Source organism: Gracilinanus agilis, chromosome 3 (assembly GCF_016433145.1).
Source record: "Gracilinanus agilis isolate LMUSP501 chromosome 3, AgileGrace, whole genome shotgun sequence".
Classification (NCBI taxonomy): Eukaryota; Metazoa; Chordata; class Mammalia; order Didelphimorphia; family Didelphidae; genus Gracilinanus; species Gracilinanus agilis.
Window position 1 is genome coordinate 267354655 of NC_058132.1, and position 11723 is coordinate 267366377.

The window sequence follows — 11723 nt, forward strand, 5'->3', positions numbered from 1 at the left end:
AGAGAGAGAGAGAGAGAGAGAGAGAGAGAGAGAGAGAGAGAGAGAGAGAGTGAGAGTGTTTCCCTGGAAGTGGAGTGGTGTAGGGAAGAGTGTGTCTTTCAGCTAATTTTTGGTGTCTAATCTTGTGAGAGCTCTAAATTTTCCTTTATCACCGTCTAGAATAATAGAATTATTGGAAATCAAGTTTCTTTTTTTTTCTTCTTCCCTATCTGAGCTTAGGGTAAGAGAATCTTGATTATGGCAGCAAAATTTATGGAACAGAGATATACTTTTGACTCCACATGAAAAGGGAGTTCATGGGTAGAACTAAATGGATGTTATTTAGCCTTGATGGTAGGGGGCAACAGCCTTGAAATATCAATAAATTAATAGAAAATCAAAATAACCAGAGTTTATTTGCATCTTGGGCTTAAGAGTCTCTCCCTTTTTTCAAATCCTTGCCTTTTGTCTTAGAAACAATACTGAAGTATTGGTTAGATACTTAGCTAGCAGAAGAGCAGTAAGGGCTAGGCAATTGGGGTTAAGTGACTTTTCCAGGGTCACACATCTAAGATGTCTGAAGATGTGACAAGAATTCCCAGTAGGACAACTCTTTCCAGGCATGGAATTCACCAGCCTTTTGTAATGAAATAGTCTTAGAGAGTTTCCTGAAGGTAGAAGAAGTTTTGTCCAGGGCTACATTGTTTTGGGACAGAACTTGAACTTAGACTTTCCTGCTTCTACAGCTAGCCCCCCCCCCCATATACTCTGCCAGGCAGCCTTTCTGGTTGTAACTAGTCAGTTAAAAAGAGAAAAATTGTAAAGAAAAGAATAAGAGCCTTTAGTTGTGTTTGTTTGTGAAAGCCACTTTTGAGGCATGGAGACCAATCCGGTGCTCGCCATTAGAGCCCCACATTTGGATGCTAGTACCAGACAGCTATTTCTTCTTCCCATTCATCTTTACAGGGTGTTAACTTCAAAGTCTACTGTTGACACTTCAATTTCCACACACGGTTAAGCAAAGTGCTTACAACAAAACATCCAGACGGAGTCAGTGAAACTCAAAGATACTCCCACGACAGGACACTCATCTATAAAACAACGGAAAGCTTCCTCTCCAGAGCCTTCTTTTGCCAATTCCATTTCACAAAAGACTCACTGACTTGACTAGTGACCTGTCTAAGAACTTGGAAAGTGGGCACAACTCTATCTGCCATTCTACCTGTAGCCCTATGTAGGAATATGCCTAGAATCCATCTAGAACATTTACTTTCTTTTTATTTTTTAAAATTAGTATTTATTTATTTTAACACCTTTTAAAAATTTTTTTGAGTTCTGAATTTTCTCCCTCCCTCTAGTCTTACCATTCATTGAGAAGGCAAGTGATATAATATCAATTATATAGCACATTTACGTTTCAGCTTGGTGGTAAAGTGGATAGAGTACCAGACCTGGAAGCAGGAAGACTCATCTTCTTGAGTTCAAATCTGATCTCAGACACGTACTAACTGTGACCCTGGGCAAGTCACTTTACCCTGTTTGCCTTAGTTTCCTTATCTGTAAAATAAACTAGAGAAGGAAATGGCAAACTTTCTAATACTTTTGCCAAAAAAAAACCCCAATGGGGTCATGAAGATTTGTACAGGTTTAACAATGACTGAACAACAAAAGTTGTTGTAAAAAAAAAACAAAAAACCATTGTACACAGAATCAAAGGCCATGGATTGGAATTCAAGATCTGCAACTTACTAGTTAGGTAACCACTGGTAAATTATTTCTCCCAAAATTCAGTTTCCTCATCTATAAAATCAGGACAAACCACACTTGTATGACCTAACTGATAGGATCATGATGAGGAAAGTGCTTTGTGAAACAACACAATAAATGTGATTTATTAAAAATAAAGTATATCCAGTGCCTCAGAAATAAACAATATTCTAAATAAGCATTTTGGTTACTGTGTATTTTTGGAAAACAATTTACATTTGTTTATGTTTACAAATGGAAATGGAGGTAGGGTTTCACAAGTTTAAGTCCACAGAGATAAAATGTCACAAGTTTAGATTCAAAAATTTGAATGTCATTAGTTTAAATTCTGAAAATCTCCACCTCCATCCCATTAAATAAAAATGATTTAGAAGGGGTCACTTCGCCTTTTGTTATTTACAAAATGAGTAGGTCTCCAGTGAGGTCAGAACTTGGGTGGATAGGTGAGGGCCTTCTGAAATGCTGATATAATTCCAAACAATAGCCAACCCCTGGGCAGAGATTTTTATAGATTGTTTTTTATGCCCTTCCCCACAAACTTAAAATCCTAGGTGAATTTTGGGGTTGATGGAGACATATAGATTAAAAATGTTTACTATAATGGTCATTTCCTCTTTCCAGGAACCCCTAGAAAGTCCTTCTAGAATCTTGGACATGGCAAGGTGACTCAGTGAATAGGAAGACAAGTTCAGAGATGGGAGGCTCTGGGTTCAATTTTGGCCTCAGACACATCCTAGCTGTGTGACCCTGGGAAAGTCACTTAACCCTAATTGCCTAGCCTTTATGGCTCTTTTGCCTTGGAACCAATACACAATATTGACTTTAAAATGTGAGGGTTTAAAAAAGCAAAAAAATAAACAAAAAGATGCCTTAGATTTAGGTCCTAAAGTAAACATGCAATGAGCGTAGGTGCAGGAGACTAGGGCTAGGAGAAAATAAAACAATGGAAAGGAGTAATCTTAATGATGATCAGAAATATAACCCAATGTTCTGGACTACATGGCTTCAAGATCATTTTCTGACAGTGTGAGAAGGCTAATAACAGCAGATCTAGAGGTGAATAAAAATCTTTTATGTGTTAGCTTCCCCATTAGAGTAGAAGCACCTTAAGGGCAAGGACTTTCTTATATGTGCATCCTTAGCACTTCATATTGTTCTGTCATTTTCCAGTCATGTCCAACTCTTCATGACCCCATTTGGGGTTTTCTTGGCAGAGCTACTGGAATGGTTTGTCATTTTCTTCTCTGGCTCATTTTTTACAGATGAGGACATTGAGGCAAACAGCATTAATTGACTTGCCCAGGGTCATCTAGCTAGGAAGTGTCTGAGGCCAGGTTTGAATTTAGGAAGAAGAGTCTTCCTGACTCTGTGCCTGGCACTCTATCCACTTCACCATCTACCTGCCCTGCTTAGTAGTAAATGATTAATAAGTGCTTAACTATTTAATAAATAGTTACTTGTAAGTGCTTAATAAATGCTTGACTGCTTTACGTACATTATCTAACTTAAATTTTGTAAACACTGTAAGCACTATAGGAATGATTATTTCCATTTTACAGATGAGGAAAGGCTTGCAAAGTTTAAATGGTTTTCTCTGGTTACACAGCTAGTTAGTTTCAGAGGCAGGATCTGAATCCAGGTCTTCCTGACTCTTAAGCACAACACTGAATCTACAGCACCATGCTAAAAAATCAATCAGTGAACAGAGAAAAGAAAATATGGTCTGAAGAGGAAATAAAGGATATGCTACTTAGGCGAGACATGTGAAACCACATTCTACAGGGAAAAGAAAGAGGAATGTTTGACGTGGCAAATAAGAGTGATCTTAAATATTTGAAGGGCTGTCATGCAGAAGAGGGATTAGGCTTGTTTTGTTTCAGAGAGCAGGACAAGGAACGATGGGTAGGAATTGCCAAAAGGCAGATTTCAATTTGATATAAGGATATACTTGCTCACAATTAGAGCTGTCCAAAAGCCGAATGGGTTACATGGAGAGGCAGTTCTTTCTCCATCACTAAAGAGAGGCTTGATGGCCAATCACCATTCCTCTCTTTGTTACAAAAGACATGCCTGATGGGGTTTGGGTTGGACTAGATGACCTCTGACGACTTGCACAGCTTAGAAATTCTTTGATTCTATTTGAGGTATCTGAAAGAGTTGTCAACATTGGAAGGCTGTTTTTTGTATCCAGAGCTATGTGTTTCTCCTTTCAGTATTCCAGATGGTGTTAACATATTTTCATTTTACTGATATAGGAAAAAAAAAACCACCCCTCAGAACAAAACAATTGAACAGACCCAGAAATTAGAGCCAGTGAAGAATTGTGTGATAGAAGGGACCAGGGAGATGGAGCAATGCATCACTCATTTCATTCAACTTGACAGTAATATTTTGCAGATCTCTTGTTTAGGCTTGTTGCCACTGGTTTATGGAGATCCTGGCGCTTTTATAAAGGAAGGGGAGCAGAGCTGTTAGAGGTCTTCCTCTATCCCTCCCCCTTGGCAAAGAATAGGTGCTTAATAAGCGCTTATCAACTTGATGATAAATGTAAGAACATCAGGTGAAGTAGCTTCTTAAAGTTTGGAATACAGTTACTTAGGATCAGAGATTTAGAACGAAAAGAGACCCTAGAAGTCTCTCATTTTAAGCATAAAGGAACTGAAACCTAGAGAGGCAATAATGTCACAAAAAGTAAGTGGAAAAGCCAATATTTGAACAGAGGTCTTCTTATTTCCAGGAGAGCTAGGTGGCAGAGTGGATAAAGTGTCAGCTGGGCTTGGAGTCTGGAATACCTGAGTTCAAATTTGGCCTTGGATTCTTACTAGCTGTGTGACTCTCTGGGCAAGTCACTTAACTCTGTTTGCCTCAATTACTCATCTGTCAAATGAACTAGAGAAGGAAATGGCAAACCTCTCTAATATTTTTGCCAAGAAAATCCCAAATTGGGTCACATAGTGTCAGACATGATTGAACAACAACAACAACAACTTCTTACTTCAGTGTGTGGGGGAACACTTACCAACATCTGAAAGTATCAGTATGTTTATTTGGCTATATGATTGGGGTTTTGGTTTTACAAGATTATTCACTTATAAAAATGAATAATATAGAAATATGTTTTATGTGATAAACATGTATAACCCAGAGTGAATTGCTTGTCAACTCTGGGAGGGGGGAGGAAAGGAGGGAGACAATATGAATCATATAACTGTGGAAAACTTAGGTATAAATTTGTTATTAAAATAAAATAAAGATAAAACATTTTAAAAAATGAAAATATCTGTACTAATGTTTATATGGAACTTGCTTTGTGTCAGGAAATTGTGCCAAGTGCTTTACATTGTTGACGTGGAATCTAGAAGCCCCCAAACTTGTAGCCTAGAAAGATTTAATGATTTAATTTATATGTTCATTAAAGATGTAATTTATATGTTCATTAGATCTTTCTAGGCTATAAGTTTGAGGACTTCTAGATTCCACATCCACAACAGGTATGATCTCATTTGATACTCAAAACAATCCTAGGAGGTAGATACTTTCATTATCTCATTTTACAGTTGAGGAAACTGAGGCAAACAGGTTAAGTAATTTGCTCAGGGTCATACAGCTGGTAAGTGTCTGAGATTGGATTGGAAGTCAGATCTTGATGACTCCAGGCCCAGCCCTTCTGTTCATTGTGCCAGTTAGCTGTCCACCTAAGAAATTTTGTCAGGCAAGAGTTTGTGAAGGTCCTTAAACAAACTATAGGATGTCAACATAAGATGACCGATTGCACAAGCCCTAAATCCACCTGAGCCTGGTCATTCCCTCTGCCCTCATTCAAATTGTCAGTTCTCATCCCATCATCAAGACTTTCCTTTCTGTAGTAAATTTGGAAAGCGTTTGCTTTGCCAAGAGTAGTGGAGATGGGGTGGGGATGGCTTCATTTTAGAGGGGACAAAGCCTATTTTTTCTTTGTTTCTTTTAAAAAGGCTAATATTCCTAGGAACGGATTTGGGTTATTGAGGTACAGTTTTGCAAGTTCTGTTACGTGTTTTTGTTTTTGCTTCCTGTTCTACTTTCAAAGTGATTTATTAAACATCCACTTTAGGAACATTGCCTTGAAAAGTGACCTCTCTTAGCAGAACTGTTCTATGCTCTGTTGTCATTGATGGAAAGTAACTTCTTTTCTGGGAGCCGATTCCTCTGGTAGGTGAGCCAGAGGCGTAGCTGGCAATTTTGGTGCCTGGAGACAAACAGTGCAAAGCACACCCTAAATCAACTTAATTACCCCCCCCCCAATTTAGGGGAGGGAGAGATAGGACCTTGGGACACAAGTCCCTATGCATGGACAAAAAAAAAAAAAAGCAAACAAGGACAAAGAGGGATTCATTTGAGGGGTAGCTAAGGGATGATAGAAGGACCATGTGGTAGTTTTCTATTTTAACTAATTCTTATTAAGTAGATGCCAGACTCAGGTGTTTTTAGATGCTGAAAGGAACATACATACTGTAGGCTCTCTCTAAATTTTGGTGGCCTGGGGAAAGGTCTCGATTGCCTTGCCCTAGTTATGGATCTTAGGTAAATGTTAAGTAGGAAACATCATATTTTTGTGTCTTTGAGTATATTCCTCCCACACACTTACCTTCTCTAGTGTATCATTCAACATAACCATGCTTTGCATTTTCGCAACATTGGCAAGAGTACTGTAAAGACAAAAAAGAAATTTCTTGTTAGATTTTTGCCTCCTGCCTTCTCCCTTTAAAACACTCCCATATCATATGGGGATGCATTTCCTGCTTTGACTATGCCTTACACAACTTTCTGCTTTCTGTGCCCCACTGGTACAGTGAAGAGCCCTGGAGTCAGGAGGACTTGAGTTCAAATCTCAACTCTGACACTTACTAGCTAATTGACCCAAGGTAGGTCTCTTAGCCACTGTCTGCCTCAGTTTCCTCAACTGTAAAATAGGAATAATAATATCATCTTCCTTATCATGAGGATCAAATGAGATAATATTTGCAGAAAGCTTTCTGCTTAGCACAGTGCCCGACGGATGGTAGGTGCCATATAAATGTTTATTCCCTTCTTTCCCCTCTTTTCTCAGGGTTGGTGTGAGGTTTAAATGAGATAATATTTGCAAAGTGCTTAGCACATAGTAGGTGCCATGTAAATGTTTATTTTGTCCCTTCGTTCTATGGCTCCAAGACGAGAACCACGGCTCTTGGTGGCCAGGTAGCTGGCAAAGCTTTGTAGACAGAATTGGGGTTGCAGGGCGGTTTGTCACACTACATCCGGGTGCGACCTGACAGTACAATTTCCCAAGGGAGACCATGCATTTGGCATCTGAAGGGCTCATATTTGTTAGCCCAGACAGTCACTAGGATTAAAGACAACGATTTATTACGTTTAGTAATTTATTTACTCTGAAGCGTTCTCCATTTTTTTAAAAGGCAATTTTCCTAGAAAATGTAATGAGAATTGTTCACCCAAGAAAACGCTGCATTGAAGTGATTAAATACATTCACCCCAGAAGCAGAGGTAGATCTTTAAGGACCGAGAGGCTTCCAGGCTTCTCTCTCAGGTTCCTCTACCAACTCCTGCTTGTTAATAATCCTCATTCCCATCATTTAGCTGTTAAATACATTTCAGTTGCCATTTTCTTTCTCATTTCAGTATTCCTGCAGCATAAGTCAGTATTAATATAGTGCCTCCATTTTCCAGAGGCCAGAGAGAAAGGAATGATGGAGACCCCGAGAGCAGGGGAGGATTCAGGCTCGTCTGGGGTTCTGGGCCAGTGCAGGGGGCTGTTGGACAAAGCTAAAAACCAGCTGATTGTTCATTTTCCACCATGAGCATTTCTACTTTGTAAATTGGCAAATGCTGCCAATTGGAGCTTGATATACTGTTTTATTGATTGTCTAGACTTGAGAAAGTGATGGAGAAAAGGTTAAGAAGCCAGTTTTAGATTTAAAAGTGTGTCATGTCTACATTTTATTTATATTTTTTGGCAGAGAGCAGGTTGTTAAACATTTACCAGTACATACCCAAGGGCCGGTCTTATGACAGTAATAATAGTACTTTTTCTTTTTTTTTTTCTAATTATCAAGACATTTTATTTTACCAATTACACAGAATAACAAATTTCCACATAAGTTTTCTGATCCAAATTGTCTCCCTTCCTCCCCTCCCTCCCCCTTCCTGGAGCTGGCAAGCAATTTGATCTGGATTATACATGTGTTAGCATTATAGCTAGTATTTTTTGTGTTTTAAGGTTTGCAAAGCACTTTACATGGGATTATCTCATTTGATCCTCACAACAACCCCATTATTATTCCTATTTTACAGATGAGGAAACTGAGGCATAGAGGGGTTAAGTGACTTACTCAGAATCACAGCTAGTAAGTGTCTGAGGCTAACACATTCAATCTCTAGTTTTCTTGACTCTGAGTCCAGCATTCTATGTCTTATGCTACTTAGTTGTCTAGATGAAACCTGGTATAATAAAGAAAAAAATTATTTACATGTATATACACATAGGGAACATATGTATTACATATGTGGATATATGGAATACATGTGTATATATACACACATAAGAACAAATGTTCCAACATTTAGAATAAAGAAAACCCTTTTTTAAAGTCTATTTTAAGCATTTAAATGTATATTTTAAGATATTTTGCATACTCAGATAAGCAAAAAAATCTAATAGTGTTAATATAATGATGTTTTTAGTTTTTAGGCCATAATAAGGTCTCTTTCAAGACTGTAAAAAAAGAAAAAGCGGATTTAGAGAATGAAACAGGAGCAATTATCTCTAGGCCTAGAGAAGGGGGTCCTGGGTTCAAAATTTGGCCACAGATACTTCCTAGCTGTGAGGCCTTGGGCAAATCACAACTCTTTTTTGCCTAGCCCTCGCTGTTCTTCTGTCTTAGAATTGATAAAAAGAGAGAAGGTAAAGGTTAAAAAAAAAAGAAAGAAAGAAACAATGAAACAACCATAAGCCAAATAAACTACAGTAAATTTAAAACTAAAGAAAAGGAGCTTGAGGAAAGACAAATGTTAAGTTTTAAAAATCTTGATGAAATAACATATTTTTCCAAATAATGTGAGAATAGTTGTTTCACACATGAACTGGAACCAGACAACAAAAGAGAGAGAAAGAGTGAGAGAGCAAGCAAATAAAGAAAGTCTATAATATAATTTTGAGTTTATACTAGGCAGTCTACAAAGTCATCACACAGTATAATATAGTAGAAAGAACATTGGCTTTGGGGTTAGAGGGTCTGGATTTAAATTTGATTTCTGATGTGTGACCTTGATCAAATAATTTAATTTAAGACCTCTGTTTCCTTCTCTGAAAAAATGAGGGAGGGGGATAGACTAGACTACCTCTAAGATCTTTTCCAAATCTAAATCTATGATCCAAGTGACTAATCAGCAAGTAGTGGGGGGATGAACATATAAAATGATTGTTTAGGTACATGTAAGTACTGTTTATATTTTCTACTTAGATTTCAAAGAGAGAGAAATATTTCCTTTTTTTGGATTAGTTAAAATCTCCTCAATTGTCAGAGCAGCCGCAGTCCTTGGGTAAAGACCAAAATCCACAGGAATCAAAGTTTCTAGTCACTCTGAAGGAGGTGCCAGTGAGATAAGCTTGAGAACAAATAGGGGAGGTGCCAGAAACAAAGCCAGTGTCAACAGGAGAATCTGTAAAGAAAACTAAGGAAATGTTTGGGCTGCATTTGGGTCACTAGAATGGAAGGATACCCAGGCAATATTCCAATAGGACTAGGGCAAGAACAATGAGTTTGTACTGTAGGAATTAAGGGGGCTTCAGATTTTATCCAAATTGTATTTGGTTAGAATCAAACCAGGGGCTTTGGCTCTCTTTCTGACTTAGTTGCCTAGGATTTATTTCAAAAATTTTTATCGATGTTATCTGTTCCTTACATCCCTTTGGTATCTCAGCTATCTTTCCCCCTTTCCTTCCCTGAGAGGCATCACATATGGAAAATACTAAGTTGCATTTTTTTTTTAGAGAGGAAAAAAAGTCAGCACAATTGACTTTGACAGGGAGAAAATCCAAAAACATGGGCAATGCATAATACCTGTGGATCTCCTACCTATACTAGATTAGGGGTATTTTTTTTTCTCATTTGTCTTCATTTAAGTCCAACTTGCTCTTTATAATTTCATTACATTTGCTTCTGATTTTTTGGGGTGTCATAGTTGTTTCCATTTCCATTGACAGTCACTGTGTATAATCTTTCATTGGCTCTGCTTACTTCACTCTGTATCAGTTCATAGAGATCTTTCTATGCTTCTTTGTATTCATCATATACATTATTTCTTTTTTTTAAATTAATTTATTCATTTAGAATATTTTTCTATGGTTACATGATTCATGTTCTTTCTCTCCCCTCTTCCTTCCCCACCTCTTGGAGCTAGTGAGCAGTACATGTAACTGGGCAGTACATGTATTATCATTCAAAACATATTTTTATATTATTTTTATTTACAATGGAGTGGTCATTTAGAGTCAAAATCCCCAATCATATCCCCATCGAACCACATGATCAATCTTATGTTTTTCTCCTGCGTTTCTGCTCCCACAGTTCTTTCTCTGGATATGGATAGCATTCTTTCTCACAAGTCTCTCGGGATTGTCTTGGGTCATACGTGCATTATTTCTTATGACACAGTAATACTCCATTGCAGCCACAAACCAACAGTTTAGTTAGCCATCTCCCAATCGATGGACATCTACTTTGTTTCCAGTTCTTAGCTATCACAAAAAGTGCTATTATAAAGATTTTGGAATATATGGGAACTTTTTTCCTTATCAATAAACTTCCTTGGGTTATAAGCCCAGTGTGGGGAGGGGGTCTCTGGTTCAAAGGATATGGACATTTTAGTCACTTTATTTGCATAATTCCAAATTACTTTCCAAAATGGCTGTACCATTTCACAGTCCAACAAATAAATATTAGTATATCTACCTTCATATAATCCCCATCAGTATTTACTGCTGCCATTTTTTGTCATTTTTGTCAATTGCAGGGTGTGAATTGTTTTGGTCTGTATTTCTTTTATTATTAGTGATTTGAACATTTTTTCATGTGGTTGTGGATTCTTAGTAGTTTTTGGAATTGTCTGGGATTCTGGGATTTAGGAGGATTTAGGTTCATTGGAGAGTCCTAGAGCAATGACCCATTTGAGGGCTCAGGAGGCTGGCCTAGTTCAACTCCCCCCCCCCCCCCAGCCCCAGGAGGGGTATGTGTCTAAGTTTACTGAATAGGTAAATTTTTTGCCCAGTTTACATCCCTTTATCAGGCCTGCTACTGACTTTTGCTGCCTTTTATTTTGGCAGTGAGCTGTTGATTCTGATAAGACCCTTGATTTTCAGAACTGAAAGAGATCCTGAGCCCATGAGAGATCTAGCCCAGGAAGCTAGAAGTGGGGGACCTCTATTAACATATCATTTCTCCAGGCAATGACAGGCAAACTTCTCAGTGCCTTTATTTCCATCATTCAGAGTCAATATCTGCTGAGTTTTATTATTCCCTGTACTCCCATCCCTAGCCTTTTAAGCCCTTTTCCTCTATAAAACATGCCCTTTCTCTGCCTGCCTATTTCATTATGACTTCTACAAACCCAGCTTCATTCTTAACACACTTCTCATTGTCCTAGATCTCTTCACTTCATGTTTTTTCTATATTTCTGGCCTAATGGAAATTTAGCTTTCCCTGAGAAGACCTTGAATTATTGGCTGCCCTCCCCAGTACTGAGTGCTACTTCTCTCATCCTTCTTGGTCAAAAAGAGTAGGAGACATACTCCTTTCTCCAAATCCCCATTAATCTGTTTCATTTTTAAGGAACTTTCACCTAGTACAACTCCCTGTCCCATTTATTGATCTCTAGATCTTTTTCCTTTGTCCCTCCCCTTCCCTTCCCTTCCCTTCCCTTCCCTTCCCTTCCCTTCCCTTCCC

At 38.1% G+C, this 11723-nt stretch overlaps 1 protein-coding gene across 1 annotated transcript in view; it reads right to left on the bottom strand.

Moving 5' to 3' along the window:
- DAPL1 (death associated protein like 1) overlaps nt 1-11723 on the bottom strand; it is a 44078-nt gene that overhangs the window by 10169 nt on the left and 22186 nt on the right. Inside the window, exon 3 of the mRNA XM_044669852.1 lies at nt 6371-6431. Within this exon, the coding sequence (XP_044525787.1) occupies nt 6371-6431 (61 nt within the window). The remainder of the gene's footprint in view (nt 1-6370; nt 6432-11723) is intronic.